At 29.9% G+C, this 24,861-nt stretch overlaps 11 protein-coding genes across 11 annotated transcripts; 8 read left to right on the top strand and 3 right to left on the bottom strand.

Moving 5' to 3' along the window:
• The first annotated feature begins 204 nt into the window (after nucleotides 1-204).
• BX663DRAFT_230571 (uncharacterized protein) lies at nucleotides 205-969 on the top strand. Its single transcript, XM_051521811.1, has 4 exons — nucleotides 205-392; nucleotides 468-481; nucleotides 565-650; nucleotides 721-969. Exons 1-4 carry the CDS (start codon nucleotides 354-356, stop codon nucleotides 858-860), a joined length of 279 nt encoding a protein of 92 aa, XP_051378775.1. The 5' UTR covers nucleotides 205-353; the 3' UTR covers nucleotides 861-969.
• A 161-nt stretch (nucleotides 970-1,130) lies between these two features.
• On the top strand, nucleotides 1,131-3,795 carry BX663DRAFT_533153 (Vps16, C-terminal region-domain-containing protein; the record flags this gene model as incomplete). Its single annotated transcript, XM_051530506.1, has 10 exons — nucleotides 1,131-1,665; nucleotides 1,751-1,827; nucleotides 1,896-2,149; nucleotides 2,202-2,578; nucleotides 2,657-2,859; nucleotides 2,913-2,993; nucleotides 3,067-3,236; nucleotides 3,324-3,420; nucleotides 3,595-3,656; nucleotides 3,717-3,795. The coding sequence occupies 10 exons, from the start codon at nucleotides 1,131-1,133 to the stop codon at nucleotides 3,793-3,795; spliced, it is 1,935 nt and encodes a 644-aa protein (XP_051378774.1).
• A 1,215-nt stretch (nucleotides 3,796-5,010) lies between these two features.
• Nucleotides 5,011-6,818, top strand: BX663DRAFT_555512 (uncharacterized protein; the record flags this gene model as incomplete). The annotated part of the gene is made up of 5 exons (XM_051531633.1): nucleotides 5,011-5,190; nucleotides 5,257-5,547; nucleotides 5,607-6,126; nucleotides 6,212-6,376; nucleotides 6,442-6,818. 5 exons carry the CDS (start codon nucleotides 5,011-5,013, stop codon nucleotides 6,816-6,818), a joined length of 1,533 nt encoding a protein of 510 aa, XP_051378773.1.
• Nucleotides 6,819-7,056: 238 nt separating this feature from the next.
• BX663DRAFT_489739 (COPI associated protein-domain-containing protein) lies at nucleotides 7,057-11,203 on the top strand (the record flags this gene model as incomplete). The annotated part of the gene is made up of 8 exons (XM_051524920.1): nucleotides 7,057-7,093; nucleotides 8,476-8,548; nucleotides 8,652-8,759; nucleotides 8,843-9,142; nucleotides 9,340-9,425; nucleotides 9,492-9,718; nucleotides 9,798-10,138; nucleotides 10,309-11,203. The coding sequence occupies 8 exons, from the start codon at nucleotides 7,057-7,059 to the stop codon at nucleotides 11,201-11,203; spliced, it is 2,067 nt and encodes a 688-aa protein (XP_051378772.1).
• Nucleotides 11,204-11,289: 86 nt separating this feature from the next.
• BX663DRAFT_489738 (SGT1 protein-domain-containing protein) lies at nucleotides 11,290-13,247 on the bottom strand (the record flags this gene model as incomplete). Its single annotated transcript, XM_051524919.1, has 3 exons — nucleotides 11,290-11,689; nucleotides 11,760-13,095; nucleotides 13,157-13,247. 3 exons carry the CDS (start codon nucleotides 13,245-13,247, stop codon nucleotides 11,290-11,292), a joined length of 1,827 nt encoding a protein of 608 aa, XP_051378771.1.
• Nucleotides 13,248-13,492: 245 nt separating this feature from the next.
• On the top strand, nucleotides 13,493-14,088 carry BX663DRAFT_523457 (uncharacterized protein). Its single transcript, XM_051529524.1, has 2 exons — nucleotides 13,493-13,734; nucleotides 13,791-14,088. Exons 1-2 carry the CDS (start codon nucleotides 13,542-13,544, stop codon nucleotides 13,934-13,936), a joined length of 339 nt encoding a protein of 112 aa, XP_051378770.1. The 5' UTR covers nucleotides 13,493-13,541; the 3' UTR covers nucleotides 13,937-14,088.
• Nucleotides 13,897-14,779, top strand: BX663DRAFT_523453 (uncharacterized protein). Its single transcript, XM_051529523.1, has 4 exons — nucleotides 13,897-14,088; nucleotides 14,141-14,174; nucleotides 14,241-14,499; nucleotides 14,573-14,779. The coding sequence occupies exons 3-4, from the start codon at nucleotides 14,363-14,365 to the stop codon at nucleotides 14,727-14,729; spliced, it is 294 nt and encodes a 97-aa protein (XP_051378769.1). The 5' UTR covers nucleotides 13,897-14,088; nucleotides 14,141-14,174; nucleotides 14,241-14,362; the 3' UTR covers nucleotides 14,730-14,779.
• Nucleotides 14,780-15,553: 774 nt separating this feature from the next.
• On the top strand, nucleotides 15,554-17,272 carry BX663DRAFT_523452 (uncharacterized protein). The gene is made up of 2 exons (XM_051529522.1): nucleotides 15,554-17,081; nucleotides 17,149-17,272. Exons 1-2 carry the CDS (start codon nucleotides 15,668-15,670, stop codon nucleotides 17,247-17,249), a joined length of 1,515 nt encoding a protein of 504 aa, XP_051378768.1. The 5' UTR covers nucleotides 15,554-15,667; the 3' UTR covers nucleotides 17,250-17,272.
• A 113-nt stretch (nucleotides 17,273-17,385) lies between these two features.
• Nucleotides 17,386-20,286, top strand: BX663DRAFT_555508 (Golgi transport complex subunit 5-domain-containing protein; the record flags this gene model as incomplete). The annotated part of the gene is made up of 9 exons (XM_051531632.1): nucleotides 17,386-17,428; nucleotides 17,494-17,648; nucleotides 17,730-17,842; nucleotides 17,899-18,571; nucleotides 18,642-19,021; nucleotides 19,080-19,179; nucleotides 19,248-19,424; nucleotides 19,480-19,913; nucleotides 19,983-20,286. The coding sequence occupies 9 exons, from the start codon at nucleotides 17,386-17,388 to the stop codon at nucleotides 20,284-20,286; spliced, it is 2,379 nt and encodes a 792-aa protein (XP_051378767.1).
• BX663DRAFT_230223 (putative Golgi membrane protein) lies at nucleotides 20,152-21,396 on the bottom strand. Its single transcript, XM_051521810.1, has 5 exons — nucleotides 21,189-21,396; nucleotides 20,987-21,108; nucleotides 20,908-20,918; nucleotides 20,661-20,826; nucleotides 20,152-20,594 (listed from the first exon to the last, which is right to left on the bottom strand). The coding sequence occupies exons 1-5, from the start codon at nucleotides 21,261-21,263 to the stop codon at nucleotides 20,387-20,389; spliced, it is 582 nt and encodes a 193-aa protein (XP_051378766.1). The 5' UTR covers nucleotides 21,264-21,396; the 3' UTR covers nucleotides 20,152-20,386.
• A 1,229-nt stretch (nucleotides 21,397-22,625) lies between these two features.
• BX663DRAFT_523440 (ubiquitin-conjugating enzyme/RWD-like protein) lies at nucleotides 22,626-24,146 on the bottom strand. Its single transcript, XM_051529521.1, has 7 exons — nucleotides 24,086-24,146; nucleotides 23,933-24,009; nucleotides 23,794-23,858; nucleotides 23,672-23,738; nucleotides 23,519-23,603; nucleotides 23,318-23,423; nucleotides 22,626-23,256 (listed from the first exon to the last, which is right to left on the bottom strand). The coding sequence occupies exons 1-7, from the start codon at nucleotides 24,117-24,119 to the stop codon at nucleotides 22,794-22,796; spliced, it is 897 nt and encodes a 298-aa protein (XP_051378765.1). The 5' UTR covers nucleotides 24,120-24,146; the 3' UTR covers nucleotides 22,626-22,793.
• Between the last annotated feature and the right edge of the window lie 715 nt (nucleotides 24,147-24,861).

Here is a 24,861-nt window from a genome sequence, read left to right as displayed (position 1 = left end):
CGTTAAAATATATAATTATTTGATTTGAATGTCAAACAATGGCCTTAATTGATAAAGCCACATATATGATGTACTATTAAAGATAAGATTTTGTTTCTATCAAGACTAATGGGTAATGTCAAAGAAGATGATTCATATTCTTATGTAAAGGCATTTGTGTCATGCTTTGAATTAAAATGTATTTTTTTCTCGGACTTTGAACTGCTATTTTACTTTTTAATCCTTTTGCTGAACATCTTAGACGCACACACACACACACACACTCTCTCTCTCTCTCTCTGTGTGTGTGTTATTATTTTTCTTTTTACTATAGAATATATATATACGTATATACATATATATTTTAATAGACAATGGCACCTAATCCAACTTCAGATTGGACTGAACTTCACGTAAATAAATGGAGAAGAAAAAAAAATAAATAAAGAAAATTGTATTGATTAATTTGGTTCATTTCTCGAAATTAGGATCGTTTCTATAGGTAAATGAGGGGATGCGGGGTGTGTGGGAGAATATTTACATCTATTTCATTCTATACTGACTTTAATTGGAGGGGATCAATAGAAAGCAAGAAATTTATTCATTATCATGGAATCAAACTGATCTCTCAAAATTTATGATTTCAGGAGCTCCTAATGGTGGACCTATTGGTAATAATAAGAAAGACATATAAAATATGCTGTTTGTTTTGGGTTTTTTTTTAATAAATCTATATTCTAGCTATGATAAGAGATGATAAGAAAGTTTTATTACTTCAAAAGCAACAACCTATTAAACCTACTATTTACATGTATACAAGTGCTGGTAAACTTATTGATCAAATTCAGGTAAATGATATGAAACATGCAATACATAAATAAATAAAATGATATTAATCATCTTTTTTGAGATTTAGTGGGATAAAGGACGTATTGTAGCTTTAGGTTGGACAGACCATGAGCAGCTTGTAGCTGTAACGGATGATGGATTTGTTCGATTATATCCATTACATGGTCAGTATACACAATTCTCATTAGGCAATGTAAGTGAGATGATTCTAAATTCAACATCATGAATGTTAAAACGGTATTTAGGACGCCAAGGCAGATGGTATTATTGATTGTCAAATATATGGAGGAGGTCTTGTGGCAATGACAGGAAAATATCAATTAATTTCTGTTACCAATTTTGAAGAACCACAGCCAAAATTGATGGCAGAAATCAAGCTTGAAGAACCACTTCATAGCTGGACAGTGATCCCACCTCAATTCACCCTCAGTCGTCATGTGGAAGTACTGATGGCAACAGGGAGTACAATTCTAGTCGTCGATAGCTCAGAAGTAATAGATCAACATTTAAATCAAGGACCTTTTACAAAACTAGTCGTATCACCTAATGGCAAATTCTTAGCCCTCTTTACGTCGGATGGCCGACTTTGGGTAGTTTCTACTGATTTTCAAAAGAATCTTTCAGAATATGCAACTAAATCAAAGATTCCTCCACAACAGTTAGTTTGGTGTGGTACAGATTCTGTTGTTCTTTATTGGGATAAAATTGTTTTAATGGTAGGTCCTTTTGGTGACTGGATTAAATACACTTATGAGGATCCCATTTATCTTGCTTCTGAAATTGATGGTGTACGTATTATTAGTAACGATAAATGCGAGTTATTGCAGAAAGTTCCAGGTAAATTTTGTTTGTAAACGAAAAAAAAAAGGAAATAATCTATATTCATCCACTTTATTTTATTTATATATATATATTTTTAAAGCTTCTACGGAAAATATTTTTAAAATAGGCTCTACTGAGCCAGCAGCTATGCTATTTGATGCCTTGGATCATTATGAAGTAAGTGTATAATTTGGCATATATGTCATTAATCTATGTATTAAATATATATATATATATATATTCAGCGTAAAAGTCCAAAGGCAGATGAAAATATTCGTAGCATTAAAACAGAGTTAATTGATGCAGTTGATAGTTGTATTGAAGCAGCAGGTTTTGAATTTAATCATTTTTATCAACGGGCTTTATTAAAGGCAGCTTCGTTTGGCAAATGCTTTTTAGAAAATTATAATGCCAACAATTTTGTTGATATGGCACAATCCATACGTGTTTTAAATGCAGTACGTTATTATGATATTGGAATTCCAATTACCTATACACAGTAAAGTAGACTGCATTTACTATTAGCTAAATCTCACCTATTTTAATTGTAGATATAAACGTCTTGGTCCTAATGCTCTTATAAATCGTTTAATGAATCGTAATCATCATTTATTAGCTATACGTATTGCAGAATACCTTCAACTTCGCACAGATAAAATTCTAATTCACTGGGCTTGCGAAAAAATTAAATCCTCTGCAGAGGATGAAGAAACACTCTGTAGGACAATTGTAGATAAACTAGCAAAAAAATCTGGATTATCTTATGCAGAAATTGCGAAAACGGCACATAACGCAGGACAGACTCGATTAGCAACAAAGTTGTTGGATTATGAACCAAGAGCTGCAGATCAAGTGCCTCTATTGATATCAATGCAAGAAGATGAAACGGCATTAATAAAAGCGATTGAAAGTGGAGATACTGATTTAGGTAAATGCAGGTTTTGTTATTTATAGAAAAAAAAAAGGGAAGGGTACCAGGTTTAATCTATTTTTTGTATGACTATAGTATATCTTGTTATATTCCATTTGAAACGTAAATTACCTCTAGGTGAATTCTTTAGAATGATTAATAATAAACCTGTGGCCTGTAATCTTCTTGAAGTTTATTGTAAAGAACAAGATACTGAACTTCTTAAAGATTTTTATTATCAAGACGATCGAAGAATTGATAGTGCTAATATTATAGTGTCGGAAGCGTTTTCAGAAATGGTATATTAGACAGCAATTAAAAAGAATCTAAAATTAATATTGAATTTTATTAGGATATTGCTGAACGTATCAAGAAACTTAAAATAGCAGGCAAAACCTATAGTGATCATCGTGACCGAGTATTTGAAGCAAAGGTAAATACACACATATATGTATATATACATATATAGTTATAGTTATTCAGTACTTTGATATAATATATATTAGGCCGTAGATGAAGCAATCAAATTACTTCACTTCCAAACAGCTCTTGAAAAGGAAACCCAGCAATCTTTCACAGGCCTTTCTATTAGTGAGACGATTTATAAATGCACTACACTTGGTCTTCATAATAAAACATCGAAAATCAGAACAGATTTCAAAATACCAGACAAAAGGTATAAGAAGATAAAAAAAAAACTCTATTCTATTTTTATTTATTTATTTATTTTTTCTTTGTAAATAATTTATACATATTTGTATAGATTTTGGTGGGTTAAATTAAGGGCATTAGTTGAAGCAAGAGACTGGGAAAATCTTGAAAAGCTTGCTAAAAGTAAGAAATCCCCTATTGGCTATGAGGTTTGTAATGTTTTATATGGCATTTATTTTATTTTATTTTGTTTTGTTTTATATTGATATGAATGAAATCATTAGCCATTTGTTGAAGAATGTATTAAGGCTAGACAATATCAAGAAGCCTCGAAATATATATTTAAATGTGATCCACCTGTAAGACCTATGCTATTTATGAAGATTGGTGCCTTTAAAGAAGCAGGAGAACAAGCCTTTTTGAATAAAGATGTAGAAGGATTAAGGTAAAAATATGAAATATAATAAATGAGTTAAATTCTAATTATGATTCTACATATATTTAGAGAGGTGCGAGCAAAGTGTACAAATCATATAGTAGCTCAAGAACTGGATTCACTGCTTGCACAACTTAATGCTAAATAAAATAGTTATATATCTTGTTCATGCATATGCTTGAATATTGAAATTTTGATCTTCTGAATTTTATCATCTAAAACAGTAGTCAAGTTTAGTCATTATATGTTAACAAGATTTATACCTGTTAATATGGGTTTTTTTTTCTCTCTCTCTCTCTCTCAAATCAAAGATATGATGTAAGAAATAGCATTGTGAGCTTTAGTGAAATAATGAGAGTTTATAAAGTTATAAAAAAGAGAGAAATTTGAACAATAGAGATACGTTAAAGAAAATTATTAAAGGATATAAACATATCTCTTATTCAGTTAAACTTAATTACATTAAAAGTATTTAGGCTTTTTTTGCCCGAAAAGTCCAAATGATACAAGCTGAGAAGATAAAATAATACTTAACAATAGTCTTTAAGTATTAGAAAATAAAATAAAAAGATTGCATCATATGCAAGTCATTATCAATGATGGTAACTTTTTTCAGTTACCAAACTATTATAGTTTTTTTTTTTTTTTTTTTTTTTTTTTTTTTTTTTTTAGCAGCAATGAATATTACTCGATAATACGAATTTATACACAACTTATTTTTTTTTTTTTTTTAGAAAACATACATGTTAATGTATATGTTTTCATAGGCATTTTATCATTGCTAATTTTTTACTAAAATACATTAGTCTTTAAAAGTTTATTATCCAAAATCAGTTTTTGCGTTCATAAATATCAAGAGATTTGCTGATAAATATTTGCCTTTTTAGGAATTTTTTTTTTTACATATTTACTTATCAGCAAATCTCTCATGTTATCGTTCAAATCAATTTTGATAGCTCATTAAATTATTTATATTTCAGGTTTACTGTATAACAGGACTTTAATTTAAAGAGTAATATCTATTTATCTTTGATTTTATAGTCTCTACTTCCTTCTTCTCTGAGGTAATACATGCGAAAAAATGATTCTACTATGCGGAGTAATGAATGTTTGCATAAACATGTCTACCAATTAGAATCCAAAGTTTTGGTAGAATTTTTTTTTTTTTTTTTTTTTTTTTTTTTTTTTTTTGCAGTCAACCCAAAATTTAATATAAAATTTACAAATTTAGAAGGTGAATGGTACATTACGGGCTATTATTTTCTTTCTTTATTTCTTTCTTTTCTTTTCTTTTCTTTCTTTCTTTCTTTCCCTTTTTTTTAAAAATTTTTATTCTCTTCTTCAATACACATTATTTAATAAAATGGAAATTCTTTTTGACTCGAATAGTTTTTTACTAGTCGGGTATCTTGTTATTGCAACAGGCTTATTTTGCTGTTATTACTTTCAACGGGAAGAACAGCAGTATCAGCAGCAAAAAAAGATAAAAACTACACTAGTTCAACTCTTTACTGTCTTTTGGTCTTTTTGTTATTTAATAAAGGTTTGATTCGGTTTGTTACGCAAAAGAAACCAGTAAAATAATTAATTAGTCCTTTTTTTTTTATAGTCATTATTATCTTTATCTTTACCAAGTAATGAGCAATCGAACTTTGAAGAGGAATTTAAATATTTAATTGTGACTTCATCTCTTTTCAATAACGAAAATAACTTTCAACAGCAACAGTGTAGACAAACACCTTTCAACTTTAAAAAGGAACAAATAAAAAATAAACAGCTGATGATGATGAGCATTACAGTCTTCATTCTCAGTTTAATTTTTGATAGTAACCTATTTTTATCTTATTCTTTCTTACTACCCATCTACAGTGTTATTGGTTACTTTCTTTATAGACATCATGTAAGTCATTTATCCTATTCTTACTAATATTATGCTTATCATGAATTATATACATATAGAGACATGTACAGATTCGAAAAATTCATACTTCAGCACTTGATTCGATGAATGAAATTATATCCTTGTCTCAAGAAAGTGATACCCTACTACAAGGTTTAATAAGCCAATCAAGAGAGATAAAACAACAATTAGCTACTTGTTTATCTTGTCATTTCAAGCAACATGTAGAGTTTGTACATCGATTAGAACCACTTATTAATCATGAAAATTTGTCTCGTCTTTGTGAAATGTACAATGTAAAAGAGGAAATCCCATCTTCATTATTATCAGAGTTAAGCGATGACAGCAAAAATAAGAGAATATTCAAGGATAACGAAGAAGAATTCGATTTACTTTATTCTGTCATTTGTTGGAAAAGACGAGAATATCTTTTATATCTTTTAGCCTTAGACGTAATGACAACGGATAATCATAAGACTCATATCGATTATGAGCAGAATTGGAAAAGAGCAATTCAAAGTAATCTGGATCTTGTACAAGTATATCAGGAGTTCAATAAGAAGCTGTTAGCTACTCTACGTAAGTGATTTATCTATCTCTATTTCGATTAAAATATAATATTCACTTTAAATAATCTCCCTTTTTTCCGTTTATATATTTATAGCAAAGAATATACCTTTAACTAAAGATTCAGATTCCATTAAACCTTCTTCCTCCCCGGCAGATGAACGTACACTTACGATAATGCATCGAGTAGCGACAGTTGAAAAATATCTTGAAGACATACAAGCAAATATTTTCTTATTTAAACAAGATACAAGAGGTCGAGGTATGTTACTTACTAAATATTTGGAGAGAGAGAGAAAAGCAAAAGACTTATTTCTATTATCCTAGTTTTGAACCTCAATTTGGAAAGAATGAATAAAAGATTTCAACTGATAGATGAAAGTATAAGTAATTTATCAAATCAATGGGAGGAAAGTAAAGCAGCTCTGAATGCATTATTAATGAATGAACAATTGAAAACAAAATTTACATCAAATTCAATATTGCCTTCACCACCTTCTTCTCCTCAAGACTTTGTTCATCCTGTCTCTTTTTCACGTATGAGCTATGAAAACGATAGACAAAAATCTTTCACAAATAGTAGATTACATCGTATCCCGTCTTTAATTATCAAAAATAGCAATAAGAAGATGACCAATGAGCATCCTGTTCAATCAAGCTCGATGACATTCGATTCTATGGATAACGTTGCTGAACATATCTAAGAAAAAAAAAGATTAATTTTTGTACTATTCTCCTTCATATTATTATCCCTCCTCTTCCTTATTATTATTATTATTATATATGTATATCCAATAGATAGTTCTGCTGTAAAGAAAATATAGAAATAATTTTATACTATTAAGAATCTCTTCATATAACATGTAACTGTGTCTCAGTAACAGTAACACTCCAAAAGAAAAAAAAATCAATCTAAAGTTATCTCTTAACAAGATTTACTGAATGCCTGATAATCTTACAAACGTTTCTGAAAGTCAGAGTAAGTTTCCTTTATGCATTATTGTCTTTTTCTTACACTGAATCTTGTTTTCCATCAGAATTTTTTAATATGGGATTCAAAGAATGTGAATAGAATGACTTTTAAGAATGTTAACTACTGAAATAAGCTATATAAACAAAAAAAATGAAAAACAGGTTATACATGTATTCATTGTGTTTTAGGCTCTGACCTTTGAATTCATCCTTCCTATAATAATTTAACAAAAAGTATTATTTAAACACGTAATAAACACTCTTGGATTTAATAATAAAGTATATCTATTAGATTATTAACTTAACCGTGTATAGTTCTTCCTTTTTTTTTTCCTTTATTCTTTATTGTGTCTTTTCTTCTTCTTCTTATTATTATTATTGCTGAGGGTACATCAATTCTGAGATACCAAGACCCTCCCCTCCCCCCTAGGGATATCCCAAGATCTCGAGATCTATAAAGTAGAAGGATTGCATTTCCAAATAAAATTAATTTATATCTTGGTAGTTTCAAAATTTCTAATTCATGTCTTAATCATATTATGAACAACGTCCCAGGATTCCAGAGTCTTGAGGTCTGACATTTTATTTCAAGCATATTATAAAATTCTATGGGGGGGGGAGAAAGCCCTTTGTTCATCATCGTAAGTGTACAGCCATCTTTTTCCTTCTTTTTTTTTTGTTGAACCTATAGCTATGCGCTTTTCGAGTATCATTTATACCAATTATAACTTGCAGTTATATTTATAGCAATAAAAAGAGACTATATTGTTAGTATACTTATATATCTTTCAGTTATTGACATAACGTATCATTCATTTATGTTGTTTCAAGTTATATAGAAGAGCAAAGATCGTAAAAGAATATATGACGATTTAGACTTTTTTTTTAAAGAATGCTGCAGATTAACGTTAGAAGCGTTATATCTCATTTTTTTTTTTTCATTATAATGGTTCAAAAGAAAATTTATATAATATGTATATGTGTATGTATGTGATAAAAGACTAATTCTTTCCTTAGCAGCCTACAATGTATTTAAAGATATAAATATAATAGATGCATAGCTATCCATTCTTCATTGGAGATTATAGATGGAAGAGTAATATGAAATGAAGAAGGTTAAATACATACAAAATAACTTAATTCAAATATGATAAGAATTGTTTTATATTATACTGTTTGTCATTATAATTCATATTTCGGCTATCTATGCTTTTCTCTCTCTTTTTTTCTTTTTCTTTTTTCTTTTTTTTTTCTTTCTTTCTGTCCGTCATTCTTTTTATCCTCCCTACTCTTTGGTTATGAAGAGCCTCACTAAAATATCACGAACAAAATTTGAAAATATAATCTATTTAACATTTAATATACTGAACATTATTGTCTATCTTCTAGTCTTTGCTGCATCCATCACAAAGACGCAAAAGAAAGGGACAATAGCAGACATTATACAAACCATTTATTGCACGTAAAATATATATATTTATAAATGTAGCATATAATAATGTTCCATAGTAGTTATAAACTAAAATATATATATATGTGTATACATATACATGTATCATTAATAGAATAATATCCTCTTTTTTAATACTGCATGAGTTTATATCACCTGCATGGACACAGTTATACTTTGGATTCTTATGCCTGAATAGGGGAAAGGGAATTATCATGTTATTGTAAGTTATAGAATACATGTATATACATTTATATATACAAAATGTATACATATTTATGAAGTGTGTAACATGATGTGTGTTAGTCTTGGTTGTCTTATCATGTGTGAGATTGCTTTCAATATCATTGTATCCATCATTACTTTTACAATAGGATTCATATACATTATTATTTCCCTGATAGCCTCTTTGCCACCACCGAATAGTTTTCTTGTACATTGGCAAAATCATAAAGACTTTTGGGCAGAGGGACTTGATTTAGAAGTTGCTGCACGTCAACAGCCTGTAATCTTTATTGATCCTGCTATAGAACAGCCATCTATGTCCTTTTCATATCCTAACTCAAACTTACTTCATCCTTCTGCTTGGCATCCTACTGCATCTAGGTTGTGTAGTCATTCTTCAAAGTCTTCTAACGCTTCTAAAAAACAACATTTGCATATATATTAGTATGATTTACCGAAAAAAAAAATAAATAAAATAAAATAAGAAATTAGAATAAATTATTATTATTATTATTACTCTTTTTATTATCTTTACTTTTTTTTTTTTTTTTTTTTTTTTTTATCTTTCATTACATTAGAATGAGGACTCGGTTAAAATCAAATAAAATATTAGACATCAATCTTTCAGAAGAAAAGTTTTATTTTCCTGGTGAAACTATTCGAGGTAAAAGAAAAGAAAAGCTTGATTCTTTTCTTTTTCCTTGAAAATAACTTTTAACCATTTGATTAGGCCATGTTTCAGTTAAACCCAAAAGTTCAATCAAAATCAATCCAATTATTATAAAGTTTATGGGATCAATTCATATAACAGCAAAGGATAAAGAAGTCGTTCCACTTTTCGAGACTTGTAAAACACTTACTATTAACGATAGTAGGAAATCAACTACGTTAGAAGCAAAACCTTATTCATTTCCATTTGAGTTTACAGTACCTGATAACTTACCAAGTGCAATGGATGTAAATTTCTTTATAAATATATATACATAAAACAAACCATTTACTTTACAGTTGTATATTACTACACTATTCCTATTAGTTTGGTAAACTGAAAATGGCTCGAATTGGTTACAAATTAATTGCGATACTCAATAGACCCATGATGCCAGAAAGTTTGTGTCCCAAGATTGAATACCCAATGATTGTTTTAGAACATATAGATGTTACAAGGGAAAGTTTTGTTAATTCAGTTGAAAAGCAAAAAGAAATACGAACAGTACGTAATGGACCATGCAATATTAAATTAAGTATTCCTCGATCAGGCTATACAAGAGGAGAAACGATTCCTGTCAATGTTGTGATTACTACCTTTCAAAAATTTGTTAAAAAGAATTCTCTTGTTATTGATTTAATTCGTAAAGTGAAAATACAAACCACAAAGTAAGTGAAGTGTGTGTGTGTGTGTGTGTGTGTGTGTGTGTGTGTGTGTGTATACATACATATATATATATATATATATATATTCATGTGTGTATGTATGTATGTATGTATATATGTCTGTTTGTATGTCTGTTTGTATGGATTCATCTTACAGACTTTTGCTTTTATAGAAATAGTTTAGATGAGGAACACATATTAAAATCGAATAAATTTGATTTAAATATTATTGGTCCTTATAACTTTTCTCAGTCTATAACAAGTGAACTTTTGATACGTACAACGCCTCCAACAACCCAATTTAAATGTTTAAACATACAATATAAGATTAGAGCAAGTCTATTTACGGACAATAATACGAATAATAAAAAGAAATTACCACTTTATGCATTAGAATTGCCAATTACAATAGGCACTTGGCCTAGAGCTGATATACCTATTGACGATGATGATGACGATGATATCATTCAAAATATGGGTGAACTTATGCTCTCTGACGAAACTGATGACGATGAAGAGGAAGAGGAGGAAAAGAGATCAAGTAGTGGTATAAGACATTCGCATTCAAATGACTCTATGACTTCATCTAATATGCTTGATCGTCGTAGTGTCTTGATTCAAAATAAATCGTCAATGAACAATAAGGATAATTATTTAAATAGATCAAATTCAACACCGGATTTAGTAGCTCAACTTCAACAAGGTAAAACTACAGTGATTGATCCAACTATTCGATTATCTTCATACGATTCAGATAGCAGTAGATATCATCGAACGACTCAATCCTTATATGTTAATAACTGTTTGCCTCGGACTCAACATCGTCGTATAGAATCAGACGATTATAGTCATACAAAATTCATGAGATATTCTAATGTTCCTAATCATACGCTTACCTTCTTATCGTCCACTACTACTAATACGCCAAAAAAGATAACGATACAAAATCAAGAACTGACTAGTTCCGAGTCTGATTTTGATGATGATGATGATTTATTTGCTATTATTGAAAAAAAGAAAAAGAGAGAGGAAAAAGAATGGAAAAGAAGACAGCAAAGGATGATGTAAAGAAGAAATATTTATAATAAAATAAAATAAATCTTTTAATACGTATTTTAATTGGATCTGTGGTATAATCTATTTACACTATTTTCTTAATCATCGTCCTCTTCATTATCACCTGGAAGTACGATTCCAAATTGATTGAGCATATTGCCTACAGGACCTGGTAATCCCTGTTGACTTTTGAAACTTTCTAATACATTCTTTACCAGATTCAACTGTACGTCAACAGGCGCGTTTATGTCTTCTTCTTCTTCTTCTTCTTCTTCAGGGTTTAATCTTGTTGGTATCTTTTCAAATGATCCACTTATCTTGTCATGACCAGAAATTTCTTGATCCATTTCTTCCATTACTTTAGTCAAATCATCTTCTTGTGATTTACCCTTTAATATATCCATAAACCTTTGAACATCAAATTGAATGGGTCCTTCTTCATCATAACTATCATTGTCTTCATCAGAGAAGTCTTCATCCTCATTCTCTAACATTTGACTTTAAAAGAAAAAAAAACAAGTTAACTAATTGGATATTTTTTTTTGAAGCTTAAGAGCTTATAAGTTACCTTGGAAACTCTACTCCCTCAATCCCACTTTTATTATGTTCAACAAAATTTTCGAGACTTGACATGATGGATTGTAAATCAATATCTTTAGTATCGTTCATAGTAAAGTCCTTCTGTAAATCGGTCATCATACTCTCTTGCAAATGACCCATTCTTTTCATCAACAATTCTTCCAACTGTTGTGGATCAACATTCATCCATTCATCACTATCTTCTGTCAGTGTGTTAGCAGTAAGTAATCTCTCAAGGGCTTCCGTCGAATACTGTGAAATAATGGTATCTATGCGTCGACGAATAGTTTCACCTGTTGAAAGAATAGGATGACTGCCTCTAAATGTATCTTCATCATCTACGTCCAAGTCGTTTAGTGATACATATCGTTTAGATCCATCTTGCTCTCTTTTATGAGCAAGATATTGTTCCTTTGATTGCTGAATTAAAAAATTGTAGAGTTGAGATCCTTGCTTCTCTGATCGAAAATAACCCAACTTGTGCAAATGACTTTTATAATCAGCAAACTTTTTATCTTTTTCAAATGGATAAGTATCAACTGTATATTCTTCTTCTGTATGATTAACATCGTTTGCATGATTGTAATAAAGCATTTCTAAACCACATGCTACTTTCATGCCTAATTCAGCGTATTTAAATTTCTTTCTCTCATTGACAGATGGTAAGCGAAACGGTTTCGGTGCATAAAATTTTTGATGGACAGTTTGTGCATAGGTTGTTTTTGTGAATTTAATTACAGTCTCTGTCGTTCCCTTCAGGGGATTAAATATTTTCATAGATGCGCATGCTTTCATAGATAAAGGATCACGCAAATAAAAGGCCTCAATCGCCAATGTGATTAACTGAGGTTCAGTTAATAAAACAAATACAGCTAAATTAGGCATGATACAGCGTGCGCAATGTATCTCGTCGTCTTGAATACAGGAGGGATACCCAAGAAGACGATCATCGATAGACTGTTGAATGGCCGATGGAGCTAATGTCCTTTCGCAATGATCTCGAATGTATTTAATAGCTCTTTCACGCAACAGTGAACCCGATGATAATGCCTGTTGTCCAATATCAGCAGGCGAGGTTGGTAAAGGAATAATATGAATATTTCCATCATAGAGATAAACTCGATTTTGACTATTGGAAGGATCAAGCCAGGGTGGTAACGCTAATGCAGCTTCAATTAACAAAACATCGCCATCATTGTCTAACAATGATATAATTGAATCGGGAATCCGTTGAGAAATTGATTTTAAGAGGTAAACAATAAGCCATTCGTCGTTAATACAATCGCCAAATCTACTTGCGCCAAATAAGAAAGGATAAGGAGGATCTAAAAATAAAAAAAAGGATACAATTAAAATAAAGAAATACAATATCATCATAATCAGTACCATGATTCTGATCATATACAATAGATAAATGAAATTTATCCTTTTGCCATAAATAATCTTTAACAATGGGTTGAATGTATGAATTGATCATATCTTTGATATCTGTTAAATATTCTAGCATAGCTTGCTCATTTTCTTTTTGAGGTAAATAAATAGCATATTGCACATAATTTAGTTCTTTTGACGATCCTCGAAAAATATCTTGTAAACTGTCCATTCTATATTTTGATCTAATCTCAAGGGAAAAACAAAAAAAAAAAAAAAAAGGTGCAATGATGAATACTAAACTGAAGTGACTCTTTTTTATTTTTATTTTTGTTCTGTTTAAATATATTATTCTTCTATCCCACTCCTTTTTTTTTTTTGTTTTCATCATTCTTTAAAAATGAACGGAAAGAATCGAACAACAGAGTTTTTTGCCTTAACAGAGCGCATTAAGAAAAGACAACTCAATGTTAAAGTGAAAACTCATCCTGTTGAGAGAAGAAACACATCAGGCTCCGAATTCTCTAGACTAGCAGCCCAATTAGGACGAAATATTGCAACCACTTCAGAAAAGCTCCATCAATTAACGTATTGTAAGCAAATAATAATGATATGTTTATAACAATTTAATCTATAAACATTATAATAGTAACAAAATCAAAAAATGGAATGCAAGAAATCGATGTAAGCCTTTTTTTTTGCTGTCACATCATCACCATCATCATCATCTGTTTCTTACCATCCCTTTTTTTTAGACATTGCGTCAGTCTATTAAACAAGATATTACAAAATTAAATCAGCAAATTAAAATTCTTCAATCAATTAGAAACAGTCAACCATGTTTTAATACAAAGCAAGCATCAGAACACACTAATAATGTTATCACGTCCCTACAGTCTAAATTAGCTGACACATCGCTGAATTTTAAAAACATATTAGAGCTTGAAGTAAAGAATATAATCTTATTTTTGTTTTTGTATACGTGCTTATAATGTATAGATTGTAGAGGAAAATCGCCAAAGTAGTTTTGTAGGTAATATTTATAACAGTAAAGATGTATACATATAATATATATGATCTTGTATCATCTATTTTGTAGAACAGCCAACGCATTCTCCTCAGCCACGTAGACGTACGAATATTAGCCAACACTATAATGAGGATTCACCTCAGTCGTTGGGGATACCTATCATATCACCTGTACAACAACAAGTACAATTGATGGAACAACATAATGATAGAAGAATAGAAACTAGATCAAAAGCAATAGAATCTATTGAAAGTACTATAGCTGAATTAGGAAATATATTTCAACAATTAGCAACAATGGTAGCAGAACAGCGAGAAACAATTCAGAGGTAGTTTTTTTTTTTATGAATGAATGAGTTGATTAGATTAGTTTAGTTGCATTGTTTAATAACACCACTATAGGATTGACCAAAATACGGAAGACATTGAAATGAACGTATTAGGGGCACAAAGTGAGTTATTGAAGTATTATAGAAATATCAGTTCAAATCGATCTTTTATTCTCAAGCTGTTCATGACTATCATTTTACTCTTCTTGCTTTTTACTTTTATATTGTAAAGTCAATTAATAAATAATATAGAATTATTGAATAATGCATGATATAATCAGGTTATATATATTCGGATGGTTTTCAATCATAAGTCTTTCTTTCTTTCTTAATGACGTTGAATAGAGTACTACAGTTCATAAAACTGGTTGTAAACCTTTCTGTGCTCTTTAATTTATTTCTTCCAAGATTATAGTATAGCATATTCGCCAAAAGTGCTTTATTTTTTTTTTAAAGCAAAAAAAAAAAAAAAAAAAAAAAAAAAAAAATATTTCAAGTGTTGATAGTAATACTGCTCTCAACTATACTACCGAATTAAAACTGAAATAAGATAGATAACGTCAAGCTATCTCTATAATATGTCATATCGAGAGAAGGAAAGTTGAGATAAAGAGATTTTCAAAATAATAATTGAAGAATAAGTAGTAAAAGTACAAGTAAACGAAGGCTGCTTTTTTTTTTTTAACAAGCTATTAGCGTATTAGATATGAAACATAGACCTTAGCGTAAGTACAAGAGAAATCTCGGAGGAAAGTATCAGAAACTACCTTCAAAATTGTAGAGATTCTTTGTTTTTTTTTTCGAAATTCAAAATGTTAAAAAAAAAACTCGGTGTTAGGAATAACATCCTTTATTAGTTATAGTTAGTTAATGGTCGAGAAGTTGAGAATGTCTTATTATGGCTGGCAACGATTAAGTTGATGTAGGATTATTTTTTTTTTCGGGACGCTGTTATAACGGGGTTCCAAAAAAAAAATTCTTGTTGACAAAAAAAAAGTGACTGTAAAAATACTGTGTGTACTTCAAGATTATGTTGAAAGTGATATAATTATGGCATTTATTGAAAGAAGATCTTAAACCTCATTTATAAAATACCCCTACGTTTCTAAACTTCTTTTCATTTTTTTCATTTTTTTATTAAACTATCATTCTATATTATACTGAACACATGTATTTTTATGACAATGATAAAAGCAATGAATTAAACACTGATCAACAGTTATTTAATGAGCTAAATATAAATAATGATTCTTTATTTAATCTGGATACGGATTCAAGTTATAATAATCTACCAATTTATAATCAGTCAATAGATAGAGCTTCTTCTTCTACAACTACTAACCTTTTTAATGACACTATGGATTTTAATGATAATAATAACATGTATTCCAAAGATCAAGCTACTTCTATTTTATTATCGGATCCTAATTATCTTCGACAACATGAATTACTTCAAAGAGCTAATGATAAAGAACAACATGCTAATGACCAACCACGATCCAATTTAACTGCTATGCTTGATAATAATAAAATAAAGCCAATACAACTAGTCAGTAGTCAGCAACAAAAGAAGAATATCATCCATCAAAATAAAAGAGGGACTTTTTTATCTAATAATAATAATAATGCAACTGTAGAGCCCATACCCATTTCTGCAACAAATAACAATAACGACATTCTATTTTCATCTTCTTCTGGTGACTATCCATTCTTTTTCAATGAAACGCAAGCAAATAATTATAGTTTAAACAATCATGACTCTCCAATACAGCAACATAATACGTTAGGAACATCAATGCCTATTCATTTTAATCAACCATCATATACACATAATTTATCAAACTCATTTGCAAATAGAAATAGAAGGCTCTCTTCTTCTTTACTAGATTCACCAAGCAATAATCATATTTCTTCATCATTGCCTTCTCGTACTATGCCTATACAAATTCAACGTTTACATCATTCCAAGATCCAAAATACCAACACAAACAATGACCTGGAACAGAGACAAAGACGATTAGATGATGAGCTTTTGAAGGTTGACTTTGAAGATATTACAGTAACTGAATTAAAGGAATTATTAAGACAAAGAGGCAAACCTGCTACTGGTAAAAAGGCAGTGCTGATACAAAGACTACAGGAAGAACGTGATATGATTCAATATGCCAGAACTCATGGTATACCTATTTTAAATCGGAGTCACGCTACTACGATAGAAGAGCATATGAGTAATTCATTACCTGAAAGCCATAGTCTTGGATCTTTAAATCGATCTATCGCTAGTATGCATATTGGTTCTCCACCACGAAGACGTTATGCGCCGTATAAAAGTTTTTCATCTCCACGTTATAATCAACAAGCGGCTTCAATGCCGGCTACAGAAAGTTTAGATATGATGATGAAAATGATGATGGAGCAACAGCAGCAGCAGCAGCAGCAGCAGCACACAAACAATCCTTCTTCTTCTTCATCATCTAATAATCCCATTTTTGACCAGCAAGAAGATAATACTAATAACGAATTATTATTAAATGACATAGAATGGATCGATCCTTCTTTAAGAGAGTTTTTATTACAACAAGGTAATGTATATGTCATCATTGATAAGACAGGAGCTTTCCTATAATAATAATAACTTCTTGTCTATAGGCTTTAATAATAATAATAACAATGATTTTCTATTTCTTCCAGAAAAGTCTTTATCAAATGATAATTTGTTTATGAATTTTGAAGAAAATAATCATTATTAATATGTAAATGTAATATATATTTCCTGTACATAAAAATGTACATTGAGCAATTTGTCCTATTTTTTTTTTTTTTTCTGTTATTCAATTTATTATTATTTCATTTTTTTTTTTTCCATATTTTGTTGAATTAAGAAAAATGCCTTCAAAGATTAACTTGCAAGAAACAGATAAATATATTGGTAAAAAGAAGAAAGAAAGAAAAATAAAATGTAACTATGAGTGCATTACTTAAAATAATCGTTAGATTATGATACTTTTCTATCAGACAATTTTGATGCCAATAATTATGCATCATCTATTATAAAACAATCGCAAGAAGATGACACAACTGACATTGGGGTTGAATTATCAAAATTAACTTTTAGCATTGATATTGTAAATAAACAAATTCAGGACACGGTAAGAATTAACCATTACATTCTATATATATATATATATATATATATATATATATTTTAAAAAAAAAATGGAAACTTTTAGGTAGTGGCAAATTATGAAAATCTTTTAAGTCAAGTAACTGGTATTAAAGGTTTAGAACAAGTATTGAATACAATACAATCAAATATTGATAAACTCAATAACTCACTTAAAACGTAACTATAACATAATGAGCTATCTTTTTTTTTTTTTTTTGACATCTTCTTTATAGACTATCGCTAAAAATCAAAACTCCATATGAGCAACTATCCGTATATGCACGGGAATTGGAAAACTTACAAGAGACTAGCGAAATACTAAGAAAACTACATCGTTTTATTTTATTAAAACGACGTCTCGATAGTCAATTAACAATTAGTGATCGAGATGTTGCAACAGCAGCATTGACAATGCATGAATTAGATGTCATCATGGCAGAAAGTGATTTTGAAGGTATTGAAGTTGTTGATTGTGAATTAGAATTTATTGAAAGATCAAGATTTCATATTGAGGCAGAGGCAGATACATTGTTGAAAGAAGGGATTGAAGGACAAAATCAAGCTAAAATGGCTGTTGGTCTTCAAGTATTCTATAACTTGGGACAGATGACGCAGCGTGTTCAAGAAGTAATTAAAAATATGTTGAATAATTTGATTCAGAATATGAAAGACGTTGTCGAGATTTCTAGTAACAATGAAGTAAATAGTCCAACCATGACCTCGGTACGAAAAGTGAATAATATGAATGGACCCTCGAATCAGTTGACAACTACTATTTGGGCTCGAATGGAAAATTTAATGAAAAAGATGAGTGATGAATGTATCAAGGTTTATAGTTTAGAAAAAGTACTAGAAATTAAAAAGGATTCACTAACACAGGTATCATTTCTAGAAGAGGTTTCTAAGGTAAGCCGTAATGATTGATAGTAGACTAGACTAGACTAGACGAGACTTTTTAAATTAATCATTATAAAAGACATTAGATACAACTAGTCTTGTGAGTTATTTTTGGCGAGTCCTTTCTAGTCATTTTGAAAACGAATTAAAGACAGCGACAAAGAACTCAAAGTTATTACAGACTATATTTGTTGGAGAATATCCAAAATTGCTAAAGTTATTACATGATTTCTTTTCTCGTGTTGCCATCTATAATGGTACTTCTTTAACAGATTATTCACAAACGCCAGAATATGTGATTATGCTTCGAAGTTTCCATACCTTTGAAAAGAGTTTTCTTGCAAAATCTTTGAAGAAAATGACAGATATCATTATATCCACTTTCCCAGTCTATGGTACTTTATCAAGGTCTCCTCCTAGTAGAAGCAATGTATTGAATATTACTCGCGTTATTGGCAAGTAAGTGATATAAAGATAAATATAGTTTAAACAGGATTTTTTGATAAGATTGTATTAGTGAACTTGAAACTGCTTCTTTTGAAGCCAATTTATTACAAGCTGTAGCTGAAAATGCAGTTAAGGCATTAAGCATGTTTTGTAATAAATGTGACAATTTGGTATACATCAATAATAATAATAAAAAAAAAACTACGATATTAACATTTATATATATTTTCTTGTTTAGTTACCCTCTAATGATCAGCCTATTTATACAACAAATACATCTAATTCAAACTTGAACAACTATTTGAATATAAATATTGAGATGGCTAATACTTTATATTACATGCATCAATCTATTTGGAAGATATTAGAAGAATATCCCGATAAAGTAGTTGATATCGTTAAAAAGGGAGCTGATGTAAGGGGAGAACATGGCCAATACGATTTATTATTCTAAATTATATCATGAATAGGATTGTCACAAACTGATGATGAAAATTGGAAATAAATTAGTCAGTTTGATAAAAAAGGATGCAGAGACTGTATTATTAAAAATTCATCAAGAAGATTTTTCAAGGCACTTAAAAAAGGACAATTTAGATACTGAGGCTGATTCAAGCAATTATATGAAAGAATTGGCAAGACATGTCCGCTACTATCACGTAACTATTCTTCATAACTTGTCCTGTGGAGCTGAACCTAAATCATGGGCTAAACAAATCAGTAAATATATACTATATGTCTTTATATTTCAAGCAAGTATTGTATGTCCTTTAAATGAAGTAGGCAAATTGAAACTAGCAGGCGATATGGCAGAGTTAGAGTTCACAATCAGCCAGTTTTTGAGTGAATATGGGGCAAGAATGGAAGAAATTGGAAATGAATATAAGGCTTTAAGAGCTTTTAGGTAACTATTTTCAATAACTTGCACACACACACACACACACACAAAATTAAAAAAAAATGGCTTGTATAGACCCTTATTGTTCCTGGATTCTGCACAACTGACAGCAGCACACCATACTTCTGGTTTATCAAAATTAGTTTTAATTCATCACCTTATTGTTCGTTCTCAAAAGAGGTTACCCTTACCACATACAGTCTATGATTTATCTAGACAAGAGTATATGAAATGGATGGAAACACAGAGTGATGAAAAAGAAGCTGTACAGCTTGCAATGGACGCTATTACAAATGGAAGCAAATTAACTAAAGCACAATTAGATGAAATTCCTGAATACAAACTAATTCTTCAGATTGTATCAGAGGAAGACCAATAAATAGAAATTAGCTGTAAAATAGTATTATGTACTTATTTATTATGTGTATATTTATATATTTATATGCTTTTACAATATAAAGAAGATATATTCTGCATTTTTAAACTCTTCTTCTGTTATTATAGTTTTTCTTTCCCAAATCAAATGGAATATATCTATACTTTATCATATGGCTGATTTGTCTACGCATAGTTAAACCAAATAAGATAATAAAATACATCAATAAAATAGGCCAGTAAACAGGAATATCAAAAAAGGGGATCAAAGAGCAAATAATAGAGATGATAGTTGCTTTGGTGACAGAATACCTTGAATTAATATTAGTGAATTATTTGAATAAAAAAAAAAATAATTTGTCTTGTTATTTATTTTACCAGAACTTGAATTCAGGAAGACGACGAATAAAAGGCTTAAACTCTTCATCATTTTTCAAAGGAAGAGAAGGTCCCTCTTCCATTTCACTAGCTTGAGTATCCAAGTCAATTGAAGGATCAAACTTCGGTGTCAAAAAGGCCAAGAATAAATTCAACATGTAAATGCCTAATTATGATGATCAGTCAACATCGTACATAAAAAGAAAAAAAGAAACAGTGTCCTCTTTTTAATTTTTTTTTCTTTTACCTAAAGCATAACTATAAAGGAAATATTAGTAAGTGGTTAATTCAATTTAATCGCTGATTTCCACTCTTTCAGCACTTACGCAATGATGTACCATCCTTCAGCATAAATAACGCGAAACATGAACAATACTAAAAGTACAATAGTTGCTGCCCAACGATAAGGAACATAAGGTGTAACTTGATCTAACAATTGTTGAAAACGCTAAAAAAAAAAAATAAAATAAAATAAAAAGGGCCATTAATAGTCTAGACATCCCAGATAATTGACTAAAATGTAATTACTCTTTCTAAATGAGTTTTTTGAGCTAATAAGCTAAAAGTAGCTCCTTCGTTAGGTTCACTGCTAAAATCGTTCATTGATAATTAATATTCTATTATATAATTGTGTATAGATTATGTATGTGTTTATATCTTCGACAGGTATATCTAAAGTATGTAACTTTTATTATTATTATTTAAGAGGAAAGGGTTTAAAAATATTTTAATTTTGGTATTATAAAAAAAAAAAAAAAAAAAAAAAAAAAAAAAAAAAAAAAAAAAAAAAAAAGATTATTTGGCGGCTATTTAACTTGAAAATATGAAAAAGCAGTTTGTTGCCCTGATTATATTATAGAAAAAAAAGAAAAAAAAAGTTAATAAAGAACTTCCAAGACATAAGAAGAAAAATGCCAAATAGAATACTAGCGCTGCCATGAGATATTTATTTTACTAGTGCATTATTAGAATCAGTTGGAGAAGGAGAAAGTAGATCATAAAATAGGTTGACTATTTTATAAAGAATATTATAGACAACATGCCAACGAATAGGCAAAGGAAAGATAGTTTGTGTCATATGAAACTACTTAATGGAAAGCTTATTCATGGTGAGCTAAAGAGAATATTTAACCGAGAACAATAGATAGAGATATTGATAAACTTGGAAACAATTAAATGAATGCAGTTATATGAAACTTATATTCTAAGTGCTAGGTGCAAATCTTGGGCTTACCATCAGACAAATAGTCGGGGCGTTATTACAGAGCATGACTGTATTTACTGAAATACACGTGTAGCTAGAGAATGGAGTACGTATAGAAGCTTGGTCTATAACTAGAGAGAGGTGTGGAATCGGAAGGCAAATGAAATTCTTCTCGAGGTTACTATTGCAAATTGGTAGCATGATTACTTAAACAAACGCCTATCAAAGTTAGGAGTATAAGAAATATAGAGCTGTCGAAGGAGTAGATCGATGAGGTAGGTTATATCAATAAAAAATTGAAAGTTATAAAGTAATAGTTGAGAATGTAGTTAATAAAGCGTAGAACGAGAACAAGCTTGTAGATATAGAAATATAACAGTATCATGCTATTGTCTATTTACTTTTATGACTGACTGATAAGAACAACTTAGATCTTATTTCTGTGTAATTTATGATGATATATTTACATACTCTCTTCCTGATTCTCTTTTAATTGAGTGGTTATTCCGACCCACTTTTCCATTGAAACCATTTCCTCCTCTTTTCTTTTATATACATGTATAAATATATATTCCTCTAACTTTTATCTTTACCTTTTTACATTTTGTTTTGAGAGGGCTTTCTAGTCTCTATCAATCTTTTTTTTTTCAACTAATTAGGACAGATTAGCCTTTATAGTTATGTGCCCATTGGTCGAAAAAAAAAAAAAAAGACCTAATAAGCCGTAATTTTAATCATATAAATAGGTCAAATTTGTATAATAAATGTAAAATATAAATTATTGAGATAATTTATTAGTATACATTTTCAACGCTAAACAACCATAAACTTATATTATATATGCAATATATTTATGCTTAAAGAATATAATTGTAGTTTATAGAAAAGAGGGGGAAAAAGAGAGGGTAGGGTATACTTAATCATTAGGGCTAGAAAGAATATTTACGATAAATTAAAACTATAATAAATGAAACTAGCCCTGCAATTAACGCATCGAGCCATAAAGGTACTGCTTGAGATGAATTTCTTGCTGTAGTAGCAGGACTGGCATTATTTTGGGTAACTGCTATTACACGGGCAGATCGAATTTCCGGGTCAACTTGACATGAATCTCCAATAGAAGAAGTCTCTTGTTCTACTATTTGTAATGATTTATTATTATTAGCTGAGTCTTGAATACAACATTTACTATCCTCTTTAGAGTTAATGTTTTCTTTTTCTTGCTGACTACTATTGCTATTGTTTCCTTTCTCATCTAATTTGTTTTCTTCTTTACAGGCTAATACAAACTCCGGTAATTCTTCCTTTAAATGAGTCTGCTTTTCAGGTAGTATATTACTTAATGCATCTTTAGTATTTATTCCACAAATTGGACAGGTCCATCCAACTGACCTATAGGATAATAATTTACAAGTTAACAAAAAAAAATGATAATAAACACAAAAACTTATACAATTTTGCTAATCTTTGACGTTCTTCTTTTGGATAATCTAATCCACCAATAGCTCCTCGTGATTCAGTAGGGAAAAATCCAATAATTGCAAGTAAAACTGTACGAACTATAAAAGCATGTATGTATGTATATATTTAACAGTTTGTTACTCGGACCATTCTCCCCTCCCCCCCTTTTTTTTTTACATCATTTGATACATACTTCCCCAGGCAGGTTGCCAATACTCGGGATGAAATCCTGTGATACTAAGGCAAATCTTTGTATGAAGTTGGAAACGACCATTAGCCTATAATACATGTTATTTAATAATAATGAAAGCAAATAGACATGCAACGTTATTATATATGTATTTACTGTCAAAAAAATGATTTCTGGTGGCTTGAAAGGGTATTCAGTAGGTAACAAAATACGACCGTGATATCTATAGACTGTCATTATTAAAATTCCTTTATTAGGATCATCTTATATTCTACTACCTTCCTTCTTCAAACTCTGTATCCTTTGGTCCACGTACAGTAAAATGCCATTCAAATATATTCTCCTATAAAGATGAAAAGTTAAAATCTAATTAATTGGTTAATGGAGGGAGGGGGGAGATGGGACATTTTTATTTACTTCTAATGGAAAAGCGCTATATTCATAGGTATTATCATTGGCAAGTTCTTTTGCTTCTTGCATAATTCGTTTCACACCTATAATACGTTTTAGTTACAATTTGAAGAAAGGTAGAGAGCCTTTTTCAACTCCATTTAGTAATTTCTTTTATACCAGGATTCTTCAAGTTGTATTTGATGTCACTCATTATGATAATTTGTTAAATTAAAAAAAAAAAGGGATGTACAATTGTAAAAGTATTCAAATTGTATTGGAAATAAATCATGTGACTGGAACCACTATTGTTAGATGTCATAGAAAGAAATTTAAACATTCTGGAATTGTTTTTTAGACGTTTCTGCATTTTTTATTGGATAAATATTACTAGTGTCCAAATTGTCTTGGTTTTACAGACGAGCCAAATTTTTTGCCTATAAATGATACTTAAGGTAATGTTTGGATTAAATGCTATAAGAGCTGCTGTTCTTTGCTTTTTTTAAAGAAAAATTGGCACACCATCTTGATTTTCATGCTGATATGACGATACCTATATCACATTTTTTTAGTGACGTTAATGTCTTGCTGCAAGAGTTTGGAACCTCCTTTGCAAACAACCACAATCTTACAAAAATCATGTTCTGCGGCTTTAAGGTCCCTTTTTTTTTTTTTCATGATTGCTGAAATAGAAAAATTGAATGAAAATGGTAATGACCCCCCCCCCAAAAAAAGAAAAAGCCTAGAACCTTTTTCGCTGATGCCGACATTTTCTTTTCATTGGCGTATTTATCCATATAAATACTAAAGCACTTGCGAGCTATAACAAAAAGCAAGAATGACCGTACTTATGAGGGAAACACCAACCTTTTTTATTCAATTTTTGATTTTCAAAAAAAAAAAAAAAAATTGACTACAACAGCCTGGACGAAGTTCTTGTCAGCAAAAAACAAGTT

Source organism: Cokeromyces recurvatus (genome assembly GCF_025118155.1).
Source record: "Cokeromyces recurvatus strain NRRL 2243 chromosome Unknown BX663scaffold_36, whole genome shotgun sequence".
In the NCBI taxonomy this organism is placed as follows: Eukaryota; Fungi; Mucoromycota; class Mucoromycetes; order Mucorales; family Mucoraceae; genus Cokeromyces; species Cokeromyces recurvatus.
This window is presented reverse-complemented; position numbering and strand designations above follow the sequence as displayed.